General features: G+C 42.7%; 4 protein-coding genes across 6 annotated transcripts; 3 read left to right on the top strand and 1 right to left on the bottom strand.

Moving 5' to 3' along the window:
- Positions 1-995: 995 nt before the first annotated feature.
- On the top strand, positions 996-17,131 carry LOC110187123 (uncharacterized). 3 transcript variants are annotated; one of them, XM_020956537.2, is made up of 5 exons: positions 996-1,229; positions 1,887-2,023; positions 15,522-15,646; positions 15,751-16,191; positions 16,259-17,131. In XM_020956537.2, the coding sequence occupies exons 3-5, from the start codon at positions 15,624-15,626 to the stop codon at positions 16,776-16,778; spliced, it is 984 nt and encodes a 327-aa protein (XP_020812196.2). In that variant the 5' UTR covers positions 996-1,229; positions 1,887-2,023; positions 15,522-15,623; the 3' UTR covers positions 16,779-17,131. The 3 variants fall into 3 exon arrangements, with proteins under 3 accessions (XP_020812196.2, XP_086685874.1, XP_086685875.1); XM_086829748.1 differs by having other exon boundaries at positions 1,052-1,229; positions 1,882-2,023; XM_086829749.1 differs by having other exon boundaries at positions 1,052-1,378.
- A 218-nt stretch (positions 17,132-17,349) lies between these two features.
- MED4 (mediator complex subunit 4) lies at positions 17,350-18,355 on the top strand. The gene is made up of 2 exons (XM_020956820.2): positions 17,350-17,688; positions 17,752-18,355. Exons 1-2 carry the CDS (start codon positions 17,452-17,454, stop codon positions 18,289-18,291), a joined length of 777 nt encoding a protein of 258 aa, XP_020812479.2. The 5' UTR covers positions 17,350-17,451; the 3' UTR covers positions 18,292-18,355.
- A 604-nt stretch (positions 18,356-18,959) lies between these two features.
- Cdc27 (cell division cycle protein 27) lies at positions 18,960-22,846 on the top strand. Its single transcript, XM_020956889.2, has 3 exons — positions 18,960-19,672; positions 19,745-19,820; positions 19,887-22,846. The coding sequence occupies exons 1-3, from the start codon at positions 19,649-19,651 to the stop codon at positions 22,517-22,519; spliced, it is 2,733 nt and encodes a 910-aa protein (XP_020812548.2). The 5' UTR covers positions 18,960-19,648; the 3' UTR covers positions 22,520-22,846.
- On the bottom strand, positions 22,332-24,496 carry mei-P22 (meiotic P22). Its single transcript, XM_020956782.2, has one exon. The coding sequence runs from the start codon at positions 24,119-24,121 to the stop codon at positions 22,985-22,987; it is 1,137 nt and encodes a 378-aa protein (XP_020812441.2). The 5' UTR covers positions 24,122-24,496; the 3' UTR covers positions 22,332-22,984.
- Positions 24,497-24,638: the final 142 nt, after the last annotated feature.

Here is a 24,638-nt window from a genome sequence, read left to right as displayed (position 1 = left end):
ATTAACAAATGAGTTCCACTTCTTTTTATGCAGCACTCATTATGTGAAATGACTCTGAAATTTGTGCAAAACAATAAGCAATTTCCTTTTCAACTTTGCGAGCTGTCATTAAATTTATGTGGATGCTAGCAAACTTTATTTCTATCTTTTGGCTGCATTTAAATAAATAAATTCAAACCGCGAGTTCGGAAGTTTTTGAAGAGTTTTTAAATTATTTTAACCATATTATTATACATTTCCAATGCTTGTTCAAATGGTGGCTTCTCTCAGCCAAAAATACGAATATTTATGCAGCATTTATTTATATGAATGACCATTTTGAATACCATCGAGTTGGTGTAGCACAACAAGCAGCCTTAAACAGTGGTAAGAGTGACCCAGAGAGTACTGGGGTCTGGCCCCATTATCGATGCCACTCATCCTAATGACACGATGCAAATTAAGCCCCAACTTATGCCCCACCGTCTGACCCCTAATGCAACCCAACAGCAGCAGTCAAAAGCGCTGCACAGTCACGTGCGGCAGCTGGCCAAAAGTGGTGCCTGACAGGCAATGAGGCCTAATGTAGTAAGCCTCCAAGTGCTCCTCACCTCCAACCTCGGTAACGTCAACCACCCCCAACCACTAAGTGCACTGAAAACATTTCGACTACTCTTTCTACCTGAAACATAACATACTTTCCAAATATCAAATATATTGTATTTGATCTTTAAATATAATTAATTGCAGCACCCAAAATTTCTCTCAGTGTGCGAATGCCATGCACGTGTTGCAGAAGTTTTGGTTAACGGTTATTAAATGCAGTTTTTGCAGTTTGACAACAAAATGCAGTCGCCAAAAGTGCAAAGTGCAGATGGTAGAGACCGGCACAAGACCAGCTTCAAACCAAAACCAGAGAGGAAAGTTGTGAAAGAGACTTGGACAAGAAAATATACAAAGAGAGAGAGAGGCAGACTTGGCCAAGAGCACGACCGGTTTGAGCCGCGTTTTAGACCAGTTCGGGTTTAGACCACTCACAGGTGCCTGAACATTGTCGCAACTTCCCAGCGATCAGTTTGAGCCGAGATCGCGACGCGTTCGCTTCGAGTTAAACCCCATGAGCGGTGCATTTGCAATCCACCGAGATTGACAAAACAATATATACATATATAAAACAATAACAAAAGTTGTACTCCGAACCCAAAAACAAAAATACCGCGCAGTGAATTCAACTATTTTTAGCGGATTACGTGAGTGTCATTTGAATTTTTTCGGCGTGAAGTATACGCCCGATCGGCTGGCAAGAAAATACAGAACAAACAAACGGAGTGGTGGCCAAATTTGCTAACCATCTGTAAATGTATCTGTGTCTAAGCCAGACTCTGGACTGTGTGTGCAAGTGTGTGTCCGAGTGGTGTGTGTGTGTGTTGGCCAGCTCCAAAACCTGCTGCTATTATTAGCCTTAGCCAAGATTATGGGCGATTTCATTATGGCGCTGCAATTTGCTGTGCCGCCGCCAGAGTTTGGGCCGAGAAGATTTGAGCTTAGTTAGACGATGTCCGTGGTCCACAGCGAATCTTGGCCATTGTTTTTGGACTTGAAGCGAGAGAAGCTGCAACGCCTTTCGTTCGTTCATTCATTCATGCCAGCGATTATATCATATACCTCATTCCACTCTCGCATCCAAGTATTACTAGTAAACGTGTTGGCTGGCATTTTGGCCAGAACCAGTAAAGGTTTTTGGCCCACACACACACACACACTCGCACAGTCGAAGTCGAAGTCGCGATCGCACCAACGCATTTGCATATCTCCGATACGGCGTCATCGCCCCAACTCGCATTTATATTAATATATATATATATGATATTTCTCCACATTTCGCCCTGTTTGTTTCTCGAGTGAAGTGTAATGAAATGTGTACAGCAGCCAGAAACTAACAACCTGTCGCAGTGGCTGGCAAAAAGCGTTAACAATAAATAAGCGAAACAATACCACCAACAGCAGCAACACCAGTTCAACTGTATAACAATGAGGAGAGAAGGTAAGCCAGTTTTTGTATTTTTATTTATTTTGTAGCCCACAGCCGTGCCGCGGAATATATTCCTCCTATATATCTGTATATATATAGAGTGAAATGTGTGTGGATGCAGAGACCTCTGTACAGAGAAAAATACAAATCGGGCAATAAAAATATATTGATTTAGATGTAGTTTAAATATTGAAGCTTTAACGTTTCTTTTCAAAGAAATTTAATATCAGCTGAGAGCAACTCATTCGTTTTTAAACACTTAAAAACCTATTAGACGATTCGAGGTTGACTTTAATTTGCTTAATGGCAAGACAATTCTGAGGTCACAAAACTTAAAAAAATCATAATTAAAGTCCACCCGAGGGCACTGAGAGAAAACTTCTAACTTAAAGGCTAGTCAAGAAGACTTTAAAGTAAATAAATGAGTATAAAAATCCCCAAGTGTATATAAAAAACTACGGTTTTGAGAGCTTTCTATTAAATATTTATAAACTCTGGTGTTAAAGTAAAGTTTGCCATGTCTTCGCAGTTATCCCCAGTGCCTGCTTAACTTGTTTATTTGCCATAAATTTTGTTTTTTGCCCAGCGGAATTGCATTTTGAGCAACTTAAGGTTGTCTTCCACCTTCGGTTTTTGATTTCCGCAAAGCGTTGAACCAAACTGCGGGGGCGGTGATTTCATTGATACCCATTGATTACGCACCAGTTGACCCTGAAAGTGTTTGCTGGTTTGTTGGCAGCTAAAGACTGACCTTATATGAGCATGATTTGCTCTCTTCTTGGTAACACAAACACAGTTTGTTCGCCTTTCCGATATGTCTTATGTCATTTGTTGCCGTCAACAGGATGGGGATTCGTATTCGGGTGAAAATCCAAAACCCAGTAGTGGACAGAGCAAACATTTTTGGTCTTTTGCCAGAAAACTGCAATCTGTGGAATTGCCTTTGGGCATTGGACATGGCATGGACCAGTGGGGAATGCCAATACCAAATGGATCAATGAGTGAAATTTAATGGCTTTATATGCATTTAATTTATTGCTTTCTCTTTTGCCCGGAATGACAATCGTGATGGCAAAAGGCAGGCAGAGGAAGTGCTGCCTGACATAAGCATAAGGCATAAGCATAAGCCCTTACCTAACGATACTATCATGGGACTGCCACTACAATGAAAAGCATTTTTCAAATGCCTCTACCCCTTATCTATGGTATATCAGTAGCTCCCATAGTTAAGTCGACCCGAGTTAACTCATTTCCCCATTCAGCCCCACTGTGCATAACAGAACTAGCTTTCGGTTTGGCTAAGTTATTTTTCTTTATTTTTCACTCGCTTAGTTTTTTTTATTATTTTTCGTGTCTTCGCCGCTGGCAATGTTTATGCTTAACAGCCAGCCATGCTTAGCACGCTGCCTGCCATCCAATAAAAGTGGCACGGACAGCAGCAGCAGCAACAGCAGCAGCAGCAGCAACATCTAGAAATTCAAAACCATCGCCAGCGGCCAAGTGTTTCTATTTCTCCTCCTTCTCCTTTATATTATTTTTTATTTTTCCTCTACAGATGACAATGTTGTGATAATAATGATAATTCTGTGTGTCTCTTATTGTATGCTTGTTGGCTTGTTTGGGGTCAGCACGGAGTTGGTAGTAGCAATTAGAGGTAGCAGGACCACAGCTCATGGTCATAAGCGCAATTCCAAAACAGATGCAGCGAAAGTTACGTAATGCGGGTTGCAGACAACAGGTTTTTTTGGCTGGCCATTTGCAGCTGTGTTTCGCGATGCGTTTCCATGGATAGTCTGGCTGGAAGCCAAGATGCAAAGATACAAAGATACCAAAGCCACCAAGATGGCCATATGCAAATGCTCGACGACCATCAAAAAAACACAAATCAATCAGTGCTAATCACCCGTGGCAAGGCGGTTATATAAACTCGTGTTAAATATGCAATCCAACTCTTGTAGCTTTTGCAACCTTCTGCTGCTGCTGATGTTGCTGCTGTTGCTGCTGATGTTGCTGCTGTTGTTGCTGCTTATGTTGCTGCTGCTGCTGCTGCTGATGTTGTTGCTGCTGCTGCTCGTCTTGTGTTTGCGTGTGAATCTAAGAGACTACAAAAAAATCCAAGTAACCGCGATTATGCATGGGATAATTAACACACAGGGACTGCTGCTGCTGCTGCTGCTGCAGCAACTTTCATTTGACATTTGAGACTGCAATTGAAATCTGCAAACTGACAGATGACAATGATGGCGATGATGATGTTGATGATGATGTCACCATCACATGTACTCGTAATTAATGCCTCGTGTCGCCTGCACACTCATTGCGTGCAAATTATATGAAAACAAAAATCAAGACATTCCGCGACTGCAGTCGGGGCTATATAAATCAATGATCGACTCACAGATCGATGCTAAGTTGAATGCTTATTGAATCAATGATGCCAACCGGTTTTGGCCGGTTGTTGCAGTCGGGTTGAGAGTAGAGTCAAATTCCTGAGGATCTTTTGGGTATCGTTTTGAGCCGCCGAAAATTATGGGTTTCATTTGATTCTTCTCACCGGTTCGAAACGCCATAACTTGCATTTTTATTATAAAGTATACGAGAGAGTGTTAGTTAGTTGGCTTTTAATTTACATTTATTGCTTAAAGATCTTTTGAGATGAAAACGAAATCTGTCGACTTGTATTTTTTTTTGTATGCTTCCCATGGAAACTAGAAGTATATTTCCTCCAACTTCTAGCCGATTAACTTTAAATTTAATCAAAATCCCATTTTCTTTTGTTTTTATGGGCAAAGAGCGTAACGAAATCACCTAAATAACCACATCACATTTCAATTTGTTTCGCTCGGCATAGGAAACAATTAGAAGTGGATGAACAATAAGCAGAGCTCAGAGTACAATATATATAAATATATAAATATATATGCACAAAAGCTCTTCAAATTTCTGATTCATAATTCAATGCTCGCCAAATCGAAGCCAGAGGTCCAGAGTTATGGCAACGTCCTCAGCCTCAGTTTCAACATCTAATTGAGTGAACAGGCATTTGATGAAATGTGCCCAAAACAGAGAAGCAATCAAGTCGCCAGAAAACACACAACACAAAAAACTTGTTGAAAACACAGTTTTTGGGCTTCTCGAGGGCCTTTAAGCCGGCATCCGAAATTCTGTGAGCCACACTTGACATTAAAGCCATTTTTCCCAGAGGCTGAGCCGTCCACGCCCCCACAATCCACAGATCTTCAACGTGGCCCGATAAGTGGCTAGTAAATTATACATGTATTTCGAGCAAAGGCAAATATTATACAATAACCTCAACAATACACACACACACAGCAAATAGCTCTGCCAAATTATAAAAGGCAACACCCCTCTCATAAATCGCTGTCTGCGTTTGCCGCCAAAAGACCTTGACGGCAAAACACAAAAACCACACAAAAAAAGGTAGCAGAAATGAGAAAAACTTTAAATACAAATAGCCGACAACAAAAGCCGAAAGGAAAAAACTCCCAAGATTGTTTTTGATATTTAGCGGACAGTCGTTAAGTTGAACATATTTAGTTTATTTGCTACTATGAGATCTATGGGATGAGCGCATCGTCAGCATTCACATGATATGATGGAAGACTTGAACTGGGAAGATGTCATGCAAACAAACACTGGCCTGCAGGGGTAAAGTTTTGGAAAAATCTTCGTTCCTGATATATATTAAAAAAAAAATCATCATTTTCCAGCCTCTGTAATTAACTAAGCTTTGCCTTTTCTTTAAGGAAATCCAAGTGGAGTTCCTGAATGCAATATATAATAAGAAAGGAAACTAACTTCAAGATGCAGAAGCTTATATACCCTTACAGTTTACAATTGAATTATGGATATAATAGGAAGTGGAACTTAAAATATTCGCATACTTTTAATCGATATTTAGGGATATTTTTATATGAAAATTTTACGACAAATCAAATTTAAAAATCTCATAACTAAGCCAAAACAGCATTAATTTTAATTTGGAAAGCGCTCGTATGTTCATTTTTTTCAGGTTAATAAAACTGAGTACTCCATATAAAATGTGAATTTTTGGCCGATTTTTGAAACATTTTAACGATGTAACCCCTTTCCTTATTTTCAAAAAATGGGAAAGTTCTGAAAAAAAAATGATTTGACCGGAGATAGCTAGAAAGATTCGCCTGTTGATGCTGATCCAGAATATATTAATTTTTATGGTTGGAAATGACTCCTTCACTGCTTTTAAAGCTTCAGATTAAAATTATAATACCCTACAAGGGTATAAAAATGCAGTTTTCCAATGAAATTTCCTGCATAACACGAAATAATTATTAAACAATGAATTTGCAGAAAAACAAAGGCCATAAAAAGGCAAACAGCAAAAAGCCTTGTTGCCACTTAACGAGCTGCAATATTAATTAATCTCTATCCGTGTCCCGGGCGCATTAGAATACTCGTATCAGCCGGCAACTGGGCATTCTCGGCATCGCCGATCCAATCCAATCCAATCCAATGCAAAGCAATCCGCTCCGATCGGAGCAGCTGCAGCCTAGCGTGGGAAAGCAACCGGTGGCGGAAAAACTGGCCAAGGCGGACACAAGAGGCATGGGATGCTAGTGGTGAATGTTGGCGGCAGGAAAAGCCACGATCTGGTCTCTGTATGCTCCAAGTTTGCATACGATCTGCCTCATGTGTCGATTGGTGCCTCATTGGCTTATTATTATTTGATATTTAAGGTACACAGTTGTTATTTTTTTTCACCTTAGTTTTAGTACAAGTGTATTACCTATGGACATTGTTTGTCAACATGTTGTGCAATTGAAATGCATGCACGAAGCATGAAACTAATACAATACAGGGGAACATCCCTAAAAGTAATACTCATAGGAACTAATTATTCAAACTACAGCTTAATTAAACTACTTGCTAGGAAAGTCAAAAGTTTTTTATATAATAAATAACTTACTTTAATATTTAAGTAATAGGTTCCGGAAACTCTGTTTCATAACAAAATGTATTAACTAACTAAAATTAGTTGAATGGAATTGATACTGTCTGTGGGTGCATAATGTCGCCTGTTTGTAACTCGATCTTTATGAAAGTCAGTAGATCAATAGATTGCAGCAACAGACTGCTGGGTCGTAAAAATACAGCTCGTTAAGTGTGTCTGCCGTTGATGGCCTGAGCCACTTGTGCAGTTATTTGAACTATTAATGAAACCGAAAAAGAAAACGGGCTAAAACAAAAGTTATAACGGTTATAACTGTGGCTTGCAGTCGCACTGAGATACTTGGATATGTTCCCTGTGCGCTTTGCCATGGCAGACTGCCCATAAATATGCCGCCGCGAACAGGTTTAACCTGGGTAACCACCAAAGGCACCATCACCTCACCCCACCAACTACCAAAAACCTCCGCCGCACAGAAAGAATATTTATTATGCGCATTGTTTTGGGTGCCATTTAGACCGTGCGCCAGCAGATACAGATACAAAGATATGGCCATAGATACGAGTCCAGGCTAGAACGCCGCCTTGGTTGAGTAAATGGAAACACCTGACGATCTCTATCGGTTCTGCTCCGAGACCCAGTTAATGCGGCCACAAATCTAGCCGTCGTCTGTCTAAACAGATCATTGTGCTTCCACTCAGAACGTAATATAGTAACATATAGTATGGGTTATGGCACCCTTGCCTCCACTCCATCGGGGCCAAAGTGAAATCAATTTACTCATAGAGCGCGCATTTCATTGGAGTGCCATTGTGTGCCATTATGCCGGAAGGCGACACCGACAGTTCCAACGACAGCTCCATATTGGCGACCAACATTAACCCAGAAGCGCAAACAGCGGGCGCCCACATAAACATATTGGAAAAGTGTGCTAATGAAGTGCGAATACAGAAGAGTGCCCTTCGCATATCAATGCAGAATAATAATGAAAAGCTAGTTTCAAACGAACAATATACTTAAGAGCTATCAAAGAAAATAAACACTGAAAAGGGTTGATATTTATGGGATGATTTGATAATTCAGATAGTTACAGTTTAGCAAGTAAATACTTAAATGAATTAGGATATGAATATTGATATTATTTAGTAATTACGTAGTTCCTCTTAAAGTCTAAATTTGCTTATATATTATCTCTACCTCCCCTTGATCTTTTCATAAAGCGAAACTCCCAACATATATGTAAATTCAAGGCACTCAAAAAAAGCATTTTCCTAATTCCACAATTCATCCAAAGCTCTTCTATTTTCGAGTATGCCACCTGAGCTCCCTAAGCCCTTGACTTTAACTGTTTTTTTGAAGATGGAAGCCCAAAGACAATTCCGGCCATAGAGATTACCAACAGACAACTGTTGCGTTTTGATGGGAAAAACAGCCCAGAAAAACTCCATATGTTTGTGCATTCGCATTCCCATTCCAAGATACAGAGATCCGGAGTAAGGTTGGTCCTAAGACGGGGTCAGGTTGATTGAAATTGATGTGGCAAACGTGACGCAGTCAAAAAGGGGACCAGCCCTGTTACAACACCTAACTTCATTTGTCCCCCGTCTCTTACATAGAAATAAAAACAACATCGATTTGGTGTAAACAATTGTTGTTGTTTAAAGTGAGCTTGCAAAATAAAAACAGCAAACAACAATAAAAAAAACAAAAGAATCAAGGGAAAAAATTGGCGAGACGGAGTTTCGAGGGGGGTTTGTCCGGGGTTGGAGGAAGTGGCCTTAGCTTAGGCCGCAAAGTCAACTTTCTCCGCACGAGTGTCGAGATTTAATATTGTTTTGGCCAACACAACACAAACCCGGGCAATTGTAACCTTCTTTTGGAGTCCGTTTCTGTTCAATTCTTTTGCCACTTCGGCCATTGATTTTAATGGCTTACTCTCAGCTTGGCTTGGCAGCAACGCAGCGCTACATCAAACGCCGCAAATAAATGGCTAAAAAATTAATAAAAGAAATATGGCATCTTTATCGCACTTTCATCGCCCCATCGCCGCACTTGGCCATAATTAATTTTGTTCCCTTGCCTTGCCTTTTGGCCAAAAGCTTGACGACGACGTGAGCGGGCATTTATGGCTAGAAAGTTTCGGGGCTTAGGTTTTTGGGGTTTTCGGATGGGTTTTCTGGGCTCCCAGTTGCTGCTGTTGCATGGCCATTGTCGTTGTCAAAATGTTTTGCCAACTGACCGCCCATTTGAATTTTTTTGCCCAACTTGTCGGTGAAAAGCCGTAGATTAACATGGGGGCCTGTTTCGAATTGCCACAGTGGAATCAAAAGCTTGCTTTTATACCCTTTTGCTTTTGGGGGGATATATGATAGTCCTTGGGATTTTGAAAATTGTTGTTAAAGACCCAATAAAAATACTTGACATATATATTATGTAATGTTCTCCCTAAGAGTCGGTGTAAGTTCATGGAATCTGAGGAAGATTTCTTGGATTTAAACTATTATTATTATTCTTGAATAATAACTATATCTCTTCGTGCTAACTTCTAGGTTATCAAAACTTCGAGCAAACTTCTCTATTTTTCCCTATCAACATATCCCTTTATAGCTTTACCCCTGATAGTTGAACTTTAACAAAACTTTGCTTTCTTAGCCTGACCTTAATGAATAATATATAATGCCATACTAACATATTTATATATGTTTTTAAGGGGTGGGGGAGGCATAAGGTTAATGCCCACTGTACCAAGAAACAAAATAATTTTAAACGCTGCTCATTTTTCAAGTCTGCGCGCCCTTTTGCGGCCTCTTTTTACGTCTGCTAGTGTTTTTAATAGCCTGCAGGGTTAAAAATTTAATGGAAAAACGTTTTAATAAATCAGTTAAGTGGTCTTGCCGCTTTTTTTGCGGCTAATTACACGCATTAGTGTTGGCCAGTTCCAGTCGCATCAGCATCAGCAGTCGCAGTCGCAGTCTCAGTCACAGATCCCAGATCCCAGATCCCGGGTCGGGTTTGCGGCGTGTTAATAGCCACAACCATGTCTCCAGCTTCCAGCAGCTCTTAACTCTTGACTCTTCGTCACCATCTATGGGCCTCCAGTCCAGTCCGGTCCGGTCCAGACCAGACCCGACCCTCGTCGCAATGTCGGCCATCCAGCGCGTAATTTAGCAATTAAAAGCGATTAACGCGCGGCAGCCATGGCTACTTAGTGTCTAAGATCTGGAGACGGGACCACGCACTATATAGATGTCTGTGTGTATATACCCAGATATGTTATATCCAAGCCAAAAGCCAGTTTAAATACCACATCGAATCGAGGCAAATCAGCATTAAGTGTTTGGCTCTTAACAATGCAATCAAATTTTATGCTGATTATCGAAATGACATGCAGCCATAGTTAATAGTCGTGAGCAATTAAGCAGATATGTTTTTTCCAAATGATGTTGGTGTTTTTTGTTATAATTAAAATGAATAATACATCTGGGAAACAAAGGTTACTTTCAAATAAAATTAGCTTATGATATCAGAGTGGTTTCGTAGCAGTTGAAGCTTTTTATGAGGGATATAACCCTGAAGGAAACTATAGATAGAAGGGAAATAAATAATATTGTCCCTATATACATATACAATAAAATTCTAAAGAAGTTTATACATTTTTAAAGATTTAACAATAAAAGAAAAACAAATAAATAAATAAATCAGTAAATAACTCAACACTTATTGAAAACTATAAATAAGGCAAGGCAAAAAAATAAAATAAACATTTAAATTCCTATGTAAACACATTTTTTTCCCCATTTTGTTGGCCATTTATATTGATTAGTTTTTCTTCATGCTCTACCTTGGTCAACTCTGGTCTATCATGGTTATAAATTCACAAATTCCAGCTTAACTCCTTGTTGTTCTTGACTCAAAACTAAACTGAATACAATGGCTGATTTATGGATATTAAAAAGATCACTTACTGCCCCATGCATATCACAAGAGACTCAAATTTCTGGGAATGACAACGTAAAGTGTGTTATTATTTATTCTAGCAACTTCTGGTGGCGCCGCGGGGCTATTTATGGGACTGTGGATTGGTGCACAGCAGCGCATGCAATTTATTTTTTTCGGCCAGGTAATGGCCTCCACCTGCACCTCCTTCTCCTTCTCCGCCTTCGATCTTCCCCAGCATTTGATTTTTGTGAAAGGCGTTCCAAATGCGGTTGAGTGTTACAGATATATTCGGTCGCAGGCCTGCAGTTCTAGTGAATGCCTTGCCCCAGTTTTTCCAGGCACATCCATCCATGTGGTGTATAACATTGGGGGAAAAACTTTCTAAACCGCGCCCCGAAAATATGCCGCTCTGGCCATGAAATTTGCATTTGCTGACCACAGAGCAGCTTTGACTCCTCCAAATGGGCAAAAGCAATCGCTTTGCCAAGTTCAAGTCGTTCGTTCAACCTTTATGAGTATGACACTTGACCACAGGCGCAATGGCCCCAGATTGGGAGTGAACGTGGACGGTGGAGTGGGACGTGGGTTAACCGAGGTGGAGTGCATTTTTGTGGTCGGTCGACTTCTCACACCCGACAACCGAGTGTTACAGAAATTGCGGCGAATTAACTTCTCGTTTTGCGCTGGCAACGACTTCCGCTCTTAACCCATTGTTGCCGCACCGCCGGAAGCAGCGAAAGTTGTGAAATCCATCGAAGACAATGGCCAAAAAGCGAAGGTGGTGGGGTCAGATTGAGATGGAGATGAAGATGGAGGCGCCACCTCGTTAACGGTCGAGCGACAAAATGCAAATCTCATGTAACCTGGACCATCTAAAATGCTTTACGAGTGAGATGGTGGCAAAAACATTTAGTACACAGTGGGAAAACTCGATACTTAATGGATATTCATTTTATTTTTATTTAGAAAAACTATTTTTCAATAGAAAATAATCCTGAAACGAATGTACAAACTATTTATCATTAATACTTTATTTCGTTTGAACTAATATTTGTCTAGTTGTTCAAAGTGTACAGGTCATAAAAAACCCCCTATCCATATCAATAACTATAATATTTAAATGGTTTCTCGTTGTGTACTTGGGTAGAGTACCTTATAAGCATAGTGCATAATATTTGTACACCAAGAGATAACGATGCTCTCGAGCGGATTCTCGAGGCTTTCACGGTTTATTAAGGCTGTTTATGTGGCGTTAAATGTTAAGGCCTCGGTGTTGGCCAACGCCAAGGTAAATGCGAGAGCAAACACATTTTAATGGCATTCGCATTCCATTTGGCAGCGCCTCAAAAGGAAAAGGCTTTAGGCTTTAAGGCTGGCACGCGGAGCAGGCCTAACAAAACAAACCCCGAAAACCGCATAAACAAATCAATGTGCGGACTGAAAATCCGACGCATGGGAGTTGCGAACAGAGAGAGCTGTGACTCTCGCTCCGGCTTTGATGGCCGCCAAATGATAGAAGTGGTCAGGAGCGGTCCAAATCCAACCCAGAGCCATTGGGACCACACAGTCCGTCCCGAGTTCCGAGACCGAGACCCAAAGACCCAAGACCCAGATGAAAGGGTCGCTATTTCTGTTTCTCTTTATGTTTCCCCCTAGTCCCCCTCCCAGCTCTGTTCGATTTTTCATTTGACGACGTTACCGCCCACACCATAAATGTGTGTGCTGTTGTGTGTTGTTTGTGTGTGGATCCCCAGGCGCTGAAATCACCGCATTGAACTTGAAAGTTTCGGTAGAGAGCAGTCCGGAGCGGACCGAAGCCCCCACACAGATCCACAGATCCAGATCCCAACTGACAATTGTATCGCGATTGACCGCCGGGCAGGGAACAAATGTAAATGCACTCAGAAATTGGCTTCAGCTGAAATAATAAGAAGGCTGCCCGCCAGTATCTGTATGGACACTAGAGGAGTAGCTGGAGCAGAAGGAGGAGCAGAAGGAGTATGGAGCAGGAGGAGCCATCCTAGCAGGCCAACGGGCTAGATAACGACACCCTTTAATTGGCCTAATCGAGGCAATAACTCAATTTTATCAGCCAGCCACTGGCAGTGCGAGGCGTTAATGATATGCTGCAAAAGAAGATGGCAAATTATAAACACATTTGTCGGTGGAAAAAAATATATATGTTTCTGATAAGGAGTTTGCTTCAGGCAATGATGATTGACATATGGGAATGTCATGAAAAAAATATATACTTATCAATGGGGTGGTATGCTTTATTATAGACAACCTTTTCAAACTGGTTCTTATTACTTTTATACAAGAAAAATCTTTACTATAATAAGAGTTCTTGTTTGGAGAATATATGATTGACATATTTAAATGTCATAAAAGAATCAAGGCGTTAATGATGCACCTTAAAAAATAAAGGAATGAAGTTAGGAGAACCTAATTTAAGTTTCATGAATGCCTTTGATTATTCAAAACCTTTAAGAAACTCTAATTCCTACCAATTATGGCATTGAATGTAGTTTGATGCGAAAAATATGTTACCTGCTGCTGATTGACATATTCCGAGTGTCATAAAAAATATGCTGATTTATGCTCTGCCTGGGTGCGTAAACAAATTCATGGAAAACATCGGCCAGAGATTAAGTTTGCGGCGTGTGTAACCAGTTTTGCCCTTAGCCGGCGCTCCCTTTATCAACTGTCACCTTGGATGGAGTGACGCACCCAGCGAGAACCGAGAGCTACGTGACCAAGTGACAAATTGCAGGCGAATGGCACCGAAGGACGGGCAACTTCAATTTCCCTGCCATGAACTTGAAAGAGGGAATTTCTCCAACTTTTTGAGTGGCTGCGGTGGACTGCGGAGGTGGTGCTGATGGAGGTGGAGGCGGGAGTGGAACCAGAAGAGAGTGCAACACGAATTTAACGGGACATGGGGCGGAAAGTGCAACGAACTGCAGTTGCAATCATTAAGGCTGGCTGGGTGTGTCCTCCGCTCGCTGAAGGATCATAAATTGATATAAGTTATGCAAGGCGCACAAGAAGTTTACGCCAAGTCGGTTGGGATTGCAGCTTAATGGCCGGTCGGTCTTTCAACATTAATGCCAACCTCCAACGATTCAAAAGCTAATCGAAATTGTTTCTTGTTTATGATTCTTTGTCCTCGATTTAAATTTGCATTCACTCTTGGCTGGCGAAAGATATTATAAAGGCCAAGATGTTAAATGTAGGGGAAAGGGAGTGGGGAATTTTATAAAAATTTATTATGGAATGCATCGAGAATATGAGAACTGAAGTATGAGATTTCCAATTAAAAACCTTTCCTAAAATTTAATATTACCTATTTGTTTTGCTCTAATAAAATTAATTTTTAATTTACTATTAAATCTTATTAGTAAAGAAAACTTGTTTTAATTTAAAAAATGTTGTGTGTACTTTGAAATGTTCATAACTTTAATTTTTTCTGTGGCAGATGGTTTAGTTCTGGCAATGAGAATATATTTTATCATGGAATTTTTATGAGGCCAAAACACGGAACTCAAAAAAACCATAAAACTTTTGCAGTTTGTAAAATATAACAAGGAAGAAAAATATCTGCGGGAAGCCTAAGTTTTTATACCCTAGCAATTTAGAATCAGAATAATAGGATCAAATCTTAAACTGCTGATCAAGAATATATATGATTTATAGGGTCGAAAATGACTCATTGACTACTTTGGAAGCTGCTGACTAAAATTATAATACCCGCACGGATGCCCCAAACACAAAATGCTGTATCACTTTCAGTTAAAATTAAGGAAGAGTTAATTAGGAGTTCATGGCAATAAGGTTTTTAATTAGAAACTAAATGCATAGCTATGTACTTAGCTTATTCTAGACTCAGAGCTAATCCCTCTAGTACCATCTATATATATACATATATGATACAATTATCATGGTTAAGACTTACCGCACTATCCTTGTCGTCAATTTGTCATCAAAGTGAGCTTCTTCCTCGTTATCCAGATATATAGCGTTGGCCACGTCATGTTTTCGAGGTCGAATCACTATCACTATCACCGTCACCATAGATGTAAACACTGGGTACCCCCCGCACAGACTGAAGTCGCGGCGACAGCAGTGCCTCTATTTATACTGTCCGAGTGAAGAGAGCAGAGAAAGTGAGAGAGAGGGAGAAATGCCGAGAGAAATGGAGAGACAGAGTAATCGGTAGAGACACACAGTGAGAGATGGAGAGCAAGAGTTACACAGAGAGAGAGAGAGATATAGAAAAACATGGAACGATCGTTCCTATGGCAGCTATGTATATATAATATATATATATGTTTGATCCGAGCCTTTCCGAAGTTCGTAAATACTTGCTGCTTAAAATTGTATCATTGGGACGAATCTTAAATTGCAAACTTCTCACTAAAGTTATACTACCCTTCAAGGGTATAAGAACTAGTTAGCTTTTTATTTCATACAGTTTGGTTGCAGTCCGAATTTTACTTTAGACAAAGCGTCCTCAAACTTTCGTCGCTTTAATTAAAAGTTATAAACTGGCCGATAAAGTAAAGGGCTAATTGCTACGAAGCCAAAGAGCTAATCCCATGTGTTTTATTTACTCTGTTGCAGGAATCTCTGAGAATTGCTAGACGGGTCCATTAGCAGTCAATCAGCGGAAGAGGAGCGCCGACACAAGGAGATTTCCGAAGCAACAGACGGGACAGCAGCGGAATGCATGAGAGACAAGTGAAGAAGTGAGTAGCAAAGTCGAAGAGTTGAGGAGTTGCGGAGCACCGGAATCGCGACCACTTAGCAGCCAATCGGTGGTAACTCATTTACCTTCCAATTACCATTACAGGTTGAAGGGCAGCCATTATGTGGCCACGCACGGCCGCCTCACGCCGGATCCGCCCTACGTGCACTCCAATCGCGGCTACTCCACCGATGGCGATGAGACCCATTCGCATCGTGCCCCCTCCGAGCGCACCTACTCGGAGTACACGCTGACCCACGAGCGGATCTCACCGCAGTCGCATCACTACAATCCGTCGCGCAAGAAGCGCTCCTCCTCAGCGGGCAATGGCAATGGCCACCACCAGCACCTCCAGAGCACCTACAGCCACAGTCAGATGGGGCTCTCCAGTTCGCCGGACAACGGGGGTCCCCGTTCGCTCAGCGGGCCACCGCCCACGCGCCAACCGCCCCGGGCCCCATCCGCGCTTAGCTATGACCAGGCCGGGGATGCTGGCAGTGACATCTATGTGACCAGTGCCGCCTACAAGGCGCCCTCTGAAATCAGGCAAGTACTTTGATATCTTAAAAATATTTATAGAAAGATACTAAAGATTTCTTTCTTACCTTTACAGTCGTTACAGCCAACGTCCGGTGTCGCGTGGAGCACCGCGGAGTGTCTATTCGGTGGCCAGCACAGCCAAGACGGGGCGCAGTGCCCGGTCCACGACCAGGCGTGGGGCCAAGATTGAGACAATGTCCGCTCCGAATCCCTTTTGTCCGAATGTCAAGGGCGTCTGTTGTCTGATGCTGCTGCTTAACCTGGGCCTGATCCTGGTCACGCTGGGCTTCGTTATTGTGGTGCAGTTCTACGAGCCGCTGTATGTGTGGATACTGGGCATTGTGTTCCTCATCTTCGGCTTCCTCACCCTGATTGGCTGCATGATCTACTGCGTGTATGTGTTCCGGGACGCCAGGACACCGTCCCAGGTGCGTAACGAGGATCTCTACTGGACGCGACACTGGCAGAAGAACATTGGATATACGCCGCAGGAGATCAACTACAAGGCGGACAAGTACGATGCCTACTCGGATCGTTATTCGGTCAGCAAGCTGAGTGGCAAGTACTCGGATCGTGAGAGCCAACGCTACTGATTCTTTGTTATTTATGGGGAATGCGGAGTGGAGTCTCTCTCTGGCAGAATATTTCCATAGAAACGTATATAAAACTTATATCTTAACTAATTGTAAGACGACGTACTAGTTCTAAACGGTTATTAACAAGGCCCTCCAACGTACCTGCTGCAAGTTGCTTGCTAGTTTGTATGTTTCAAGAGAGAAACGGGACGGAAACGAGAGGATACATGAGAGTATTGTAATCTGCCATATTTGAGAAGGTTTACCGCTCGTCCGGCTAATCAACGATAGAGTTTTATGCTAAAATTGTAACTGCAAATGCTTTGTAACACATGAAAAATAAACAAACGAGTAATACGTAATACAAACAACACAATGTGGACAATTTTCATTAATTTATATGCGTGTTAAATAGTATAAAAATGCACCTTTTAACTTCGCAAGCTTTTCATATTTGAATTTGAAATGTAAATTCTTTTTAAAACTATATGGCAACACAGCCCCAAGTCATATCTGGCAACCACTTTATTACATCTTTATTACGTTTACGTTTTATTCCGTTTTTATTACGTGGTGGTATTTTTTACGTTACGTAGTAAGAATTTTGGTAATAAATAGATTTCCCATTACGGTCTCACTGCGTTTTAATGAAATAGTAAACAAATCTTAAAATTGGCGAATTGCTGCAAATATGGCCTTTCACCTGAGTACAAAGGAGCGTCTGCTCCTGCTAATCGACGACATCGAGGTGATAGCCAAGGAACTGATCGAGCAGGCACACCAGAAAATATCAAGCACAGAGCTGGGGGACCTGCTGGACTTGCTGGTCGCCAAAGATGAAGAGTTCCGGAAAATGCTGGAACTGGCGGAAGAGCAGGCCAAAGTTGAGGAGGCAATGGACAAGTTGCGTGCCAAGGTGGAGGTTCACGTGAGTAACTGTCTAATCAAAAAGGTATCCAGTATTTCTAATGAATTTCTCAACTGGGATCAGGACCGGGAGATACAGAAGCTGCAGAAGTCTCTGAAGGATGCGGAGCTCATCTTATCCACAGCCATATTCCAGGCGCGCCAGAAGCTGGCTAGCATAAACCAGGCTAACAAGAGACCGGTGTCTTCAGAGGAGCTTATCAAGTACGCTCATCGGATTAGTTCCGCCAATGCGGTTAGTGCTCCTCTTACCTGGTGCATCGGAGACCTACGAAGACCGTATCCTACTGACATTGAGATGAGAAATGGTCTCCTGGGCAAGACCGATCAGAATATCAATGGAGGACTTGTAACGCATCAAAACAGTGGGATCCCCTCTGAGCAGCAACGATCTCTCTCCGGCAGCGCGGGAAGCGGCAGTGGAAGTGGGGCAGGCGGTGAGGTGCCAAATGCCTTCCAAAACCAATTCAATTGGAATCTGGGCGAGTTGCACATGACTATGGGTGCTTCGGGTAACACTGTGGCCCTGGAAACGAGGACCCAGGACGATGTGGAGGTGATGTCCACCGACAGCTCCAGTTCCAGTTCCAGCGACTCGCAGTAGGAAGATCGGGACAATTATAATCTATTATAAGCTAGGTATTTAATAAAAGGGTATTGTTAAGAAACCATTGCTCGATTCTTATGAAAATTTTTATTTTAACAAAGTGCTTTATGGTAAAAATTGAATAATTTTATAATTTTTGCGAAGAAATTATAGCAAACACTTAGGCAGATAAATTAACAATACCATGGTGATTTTAGGTACTTTAAAATGTGCTAGGTATCCTGTTTCAACATTGGGCAATGGTATCATATATTTAAAGTAAAAAAGATTTTTCAGAGCAACTTATTTATATTTATGTATGATAGGATAAGACAACCTTTTTTTGATGATGATGGGGGTTAATTAATTGCTTGATAAATTTTCCAAATTTATTTTTAATTTGTGTTCGATAACACGATATTTGACATTTAATTGCCATTCACAGGGAACTATCGTAGCTTTTGATGGCTAGTGTACTATTTCTTTTATCTTTATTATAAATTTATTTTTATATAATTAGTTTTAGCTTTAGTTTTAATTTGTTAACTTTTACGTTGTGAATATTTAACAGTAAAAAAACTTTCCAAATAGATCGTCTTTGGAGTATTTCGTGACTTTTTCAAACGGTCACGCTGTGGGCATCGATAGGCAGGGTCGCGTGCTCAACATGAACTTATCGATATTTTAGTATGGACAGGGAGTTTTTGTAATATCGCCAGTGCGAGACGATAGTCATAACGATAGCAATAACGATGTTTTTGCAGCTCGCGGCAGAGCAATTTTAGTTTTTGCTTTTAAAATAGAATGCACCGCGAATGCAGTTAATTATTAATAGTTAAAATGTGGCCAAGGTGTAGCCTGAAGTCGTTGCCGTTTGCAGATCTTTTTCGTGTGCGCCTCTAACGACAGCAAACCCCCGAAAAGCCGTGTCGAAAAGCGACCCCCCGACCACAGTGTGTGTGTGTACAGAAGGCGAAGCTGAGCGAAGGCTCGACTCAAACCAATTGCAATATTAAAAAGTGGAAGTGGAGTGGAGTGGTCAGGGTAGCGAGAGCAGCGCTGCCGCCGCCGACACCGCCATCGCAAACGACGCCGCCGCCTGGAGCGCCCCAAGCCCCCGCATCCGCATTCGGGTTACACACGCCAATCACACACAGCAAACTTTTTCTTTTTGCAACGTACTTGTAACACTGTAATATTGTTTGGAAAATTCGCCAGACGAACTGTATGCGAGTGGCGACATGATAATTTGTTCGATTTGTACACACCGCATGCTTAAATTATTGTGAACAAAGAATTAGAAGTCGCTGCCAGCCACCGGAACAGTAGAACTGAGAGCACGGAGTGATTTTCGGAAGTCGCCGTCAAACTAGACATGATGATCCAAGAGCCCGTGCAGGTAAATCGATGCCTCCCCAGACCCCCTGGCTTGTTGTAATCCATCGAACTCTCTCCTTTTCACCCATTTAAGGCCGCCATATGGCATTGCATGAACTACTACGACCTCAAGGATGCTGTTTTCCTGGCGGAGCGCCTATACTCGGAAGGTAAAGGGTCAAGGTCTCGGGTCTTGGCGAATACATAACTGACTGTTTCCTTGGGTTTATTTGCAGTGGAGAGCGACGAGACTGTATTCCTGCTGGCCACGAGCTACTACCGCTTCAACAAGGTGCACCAGGCTTACTGGCTGCTCAAGGAGCAGGGACGCAGCTCGCCGCAGTGCCGCTTTTTGCAGGCCAAATGTGCCTTCGAGCTGAAGAAATATTCTGAAGCCGAGAGCGCGCTGATCTCGTCGGGATTCGGGGATGCCAAGAACTTTGACGAGCTGCAGCGGGACTTTGGAGACGTGGCGTGCTTCGCGTACCAACTGATGGCGCAGATCTGCGTGCTGACCGAGCGCAACAAACTGGCGGTCAGTGCGCTGCGGCGGGCGCTTAAGCTGAATCCCTTCATGTGGCATGCCTTCGCTGATCTGTGCCTGCTGGGCCAGGACACGGATGCGGCGGCCACATTCCAAATACAGAGCACGGACGTGTTCAACACCTGCCAGGGCAGCAGTGCAAACGCCAACTCCATGGTGGTGTTTGGCGCCGAGCAGCAGAATCCCCAGCAGCAGGTGCATCAGTCACTCATAACGAACCTAAGCAATATCTCCAACTACATCCTAACCACGCCTGGGGATCAGCAGCAACAGCAGCAGAACCAAAATCAGCAGCCGGTGCAGCTACTCAACCAGAATCAGAACCACAATAGCAACAGCAACATGGTGACGCCCATCAATAACAACAACAATAATAACAACAATCTCAATAGCTCGATCAGCATGCTGCGCGGCGGTAGCGTGGTGCAGAACTCCAGCATGCTGGCGATGCTGGAAGATACACCCATGGGTTATACCCAGGACCCGGTAGCTCAGCAGCAGCAGCTATACGACATGACCGGCGGCACGCCCTTCCGGAGACAGTTTAAATACCTATCGGCCATCACACCGCCCACTCCCAGCTTCGGCGTTATGCCACTGACTAGTCCCTGTCCCGCCGGAGATGGCTCCATCATTGGCCTTCATACTCCTGTGATGAATGTCAGCTACTCACCGATGCCACAGATGCTGGCCGAGGTCAATCAGGAGCCCAAGATGATGGGCAAGAAGCTAAAGACTCATGTCGGCGGCCTAATCAACCGCAAAGAGGGCAGCCTCAATAAACCCGCCGTCTTCACGCAGGCCGGAAACATAACCCCGCGCACTCCGAACAATAATAATGTGGGCAACAATGGGAATCTGAATGTGCCGCCCAATCCCAACGCGGCAGTGCGCCGCAGTTCGCGGCTGTTCAGCAACTCTGCCTACTCGGTCAAGGAGAACAATAAGTCGCCCAACATAGCCAATAAGTTCGTGCAGCCACGCTCACCGCCTCGGAAAACCAAGTCACGGATGACCAAGATCTGTCTGAATAACGAACTGATTGAGGAAAAGTCCCATCACCTGTCCGAGAAGCGCAAGGAGAAGGTGGAGACCATCACCTCCTCGGGTGCACTTAACAACAGCGGCGGACGGAGTGCTGCCGAGGAGGCCAAAGTACTGCTGAACAACAGCCTAAATAACGCCCAAACGATGGCTCACCAGCTTCTGGGACTCAAGAAGCAATCGGCGGATGGGCTGATGGTCCTGCTTCAAAACTTAGCAGAAGCCTACCAGCTACTATCCAACTTCCAGTGCAAGGCGGCTGTGAAGCAGCTGGAGACGACGATACCAAAGCACCACCTGAAATCCAGCTGGGTGCAGTCGCTCATTGGAATAGCTCGGTATGAGATGCGAGACTATGAGGCGGCAGTGGAGATCTTTGAGAGGATCCACAAGGCGGAACCGCGTCGCTTGGAGTACATGGAGATCTACTCTTCATCCCTGTGGCATCTGCAGCGCGAAGTGGAACTCTCAGCGTTGGCACAGGATCTAATAAACCAGGACAAGACCAGCCCGGTGACCTGGTGTGTGTCCGGCAATTGCTTCTCGTTGCAAAAGGAACACGAGACGGCAATCAAGTTCTTCAAACGCGCGGTGCAAGTAGATCCGGACTTCGTCTACAGCTATACGCTGTTAGGTCACGAGCTCGTTCTCACCGAGGAATTCGACAAGGCGATGGATTACTTCCGAGCCGCCGTGGTCAGGGATCCGCGTCACTATAATGCCTGGTTCGGCATCGGCACCATATACTCCAAGCAGGAGAAGTATGAGCAGGCGGAAAAACACTACGTTAAGGCTTTGAAAATCAATCCGCAGAACTCGGTGATCCTGGTGCACATCGGCGCCATGCAGTTCTATATGAAAAAGAAGGATCTATCGCTTCAGACGCTAAATACGGCCGCGACGCTGGATCCCAAAAACCCACTGACCCGATTCCATCGCGGCTCCATCTACTTCTCGCTGGGCAAGTACCAGGAGGCGCTGCGCGAGCTGGAGGAGCTCAAAGAGGTCGTGCCCAAGGAGTCTGTGGTGTTCTATCTGATCGGCAAGATACACAAGACGCTCGGCAACATGGATCTGGCGCTGATGCACTTCAGCTGGGCCACCGAGCTGGATCCCAAGGGTGCCAACAATCAAATCAAAGATGCCTTCGACTCTATGGCCCATCCCAGCTGTTGTCCGACCAACAATACAGCTCTCGATGTTGATCTGGAGCCCACCTCGGAACGATCGGACGACTCCACGCAGGCGCAGCAGGACGGCAGCTACGACAGCGACTACTAGGAGGCAGCTGTAACTCTAAATCCAGGCGGTTGTATATACGTTGAACAGAGTAAACAAATATTAAACAAAGAGGAACGCGTAGAAACATAAACGGAGAACAGATAACAGAAACCAGATCGATTAATTGATTGCTGCTGCATTGTCATAGAAAGGAAAGCAAACCAATTATGAAGTATAATAAAGTCTAGATAACGTTTAGCATTAGTAACTTAAAATATACAACAAAGTAAAAGGTTTAAAGAAATTGTGCACTCTGAAAGTCTAAGGCAAAATAACAACAACAAGAAACAAAAACAACAAATTAAATACAACTTAAAAATATACAAAGATGAAGAATACATTTTAAATTTGAAACTAGGTTCAGATCCAGATACTCTAGGAATGAGCTGGGACATGATTTAACCCTATTAACCTACAAGAAGTATACAGATAGCGAATGGTTAAGAACTAGACCTGAAGGATTCACTAATTTGGAACTGAACCATCGGCAGATGATGATGATGGCTCCGTCTTTATGGGAAATCCCAAAATCTGCTCGTGGCTCAAACGCTGCGTAATTTCCAAAACATTACGCAGGCGATCCACGTCCACATTCAGCATGGTGGCCACGGCCGGCAGATGCTCCTCGATCAGAATATACTGCCGCGGACTCTTAATATTCAATATGTCATTAACATCCTTGGAACCGAAGATCTCGCATATGGAATCGCTCAAGGAGATTGTCAAGGAGCACTCAGAATCCACAGTTGGGGACGATTTGTTCCAAATTCCGCCTTGTGTGGCTACGATAGGGGTACACTCAGGAGTGGGACACAAATCCTGAAGTGGAACCCGCGCCGGCTCCGATTTAACTTGCAAATTAATGTCCTTCAGCTGTTTGTCAAAATGTTCTGGATACTTGGAAGGAAGTTTTGATTGGGAGGAGGTCGGGGATAAGCTTAAATACTTCTTGGAGAGCGGTGTCTTGACTGCTGCGTGGCGATTTAACGGAGTTCTTGAACGTATCTTTGCTGCTGGCTGTGAACTCGGCTGATAGATGCTCTTCCTTTTCCGGCTTTTCTGGGGTACAGCTTCCTGGAGTTTCTTGGATGTTTTCTTGATGTCCTCTGATGGCGTAGAGTTCTCGACATTTTTCTGGGGATCAGCTTTCGGGACTTCCTCAAGCTGCTTTAAGTGCAGAATCTTCGCTGAGGTCTGAATATTAACTGACGACTTCAAGCATAGGATTTGATCTGAATGTTTTAAGTGGATCATTTTATCGGAGGATTCTGGTTCTTTCAGGTGTACCAACTTGACCGGAACTTTGGCGTGCCCAATCTGATCCACAGATTTTGAGTGCACCTCATCAGTTTTCTTCAAGTGGACCACTTTAGACGATGATTTCTCCTGCTGACAGAGTAGCTGACTGTAAATATCATCGGATTCCCCAAACAATTGCGGAGAATGACATTTTGGAGTTGCAGTCCTGGCCAATTCCTGATTTTCCTTGTCGATCAGCCGCTGCGACCTGCGCGGGATTTGCGAGCCGACATATCCTTTGTATTCGAGATCGGAGCAGTATGTGCTGACCGGACTGGGAGTCGGTGGCGGCAACCTATGCATTATGTTTAATGCGTTGAATCAATAGACCAAATATTGAAATACATTTTTAAAACTTCCGTTGAAAGATAAATAAATACGATAACACAATTTTAATCGAATAGCTTTCAGAGTTACCACCTGCTCGTAATTTTAGTTATGAAGTTTATTTTATTAAGTAATTATGATTAAATTTTTTTTATTAAATATTTAAAACACAATTAAAAATAAAACATTTAAGTTTGAATGTTAAAAATGTAACCTTTATTTTTTATATATATTTTTTTTATAAAGATTAAATGTGTTTAAAATTAAATTGATTCAAATTCTATGGCAATAAATAATATTCCAATTTTAAGTGCAAATAGTTTTTCACATTTTAATACAAATATATAAATCGTTTAAGTAATTAAGGCGAAACCAGTTCGATTTTCATAGACAAAATTGGAAAAAAAATCTATTTGGTGTTAACTATTAAACAAAATGTTATATGGCAAGCACTTAATAAAAGTAAATTATTATAATAATAATAATCTGTTAT

Source organism: Drosophila serrata, unplaced genomic scaffold (genome assembly GCF_035046125.1).
Source record: "Drosophila serrata isolate PLE 108 unplaced genomic scaffold, ASM3504612v1 contig_217, whole genome shotgun sequence".
Classification (NCBI taxonomy): domain Eukaryota; kingdom Metazoa; phylum Arthropoda; class Insecta; order Diptera; family Drosophilidae; genus Drosophila; species Drosophila serrata.
The sequence above is the reverse complement of the archived record's forward strand: the minus strand, read 5'-3'. Positions and strand labels throughout refer to the sequence as shown.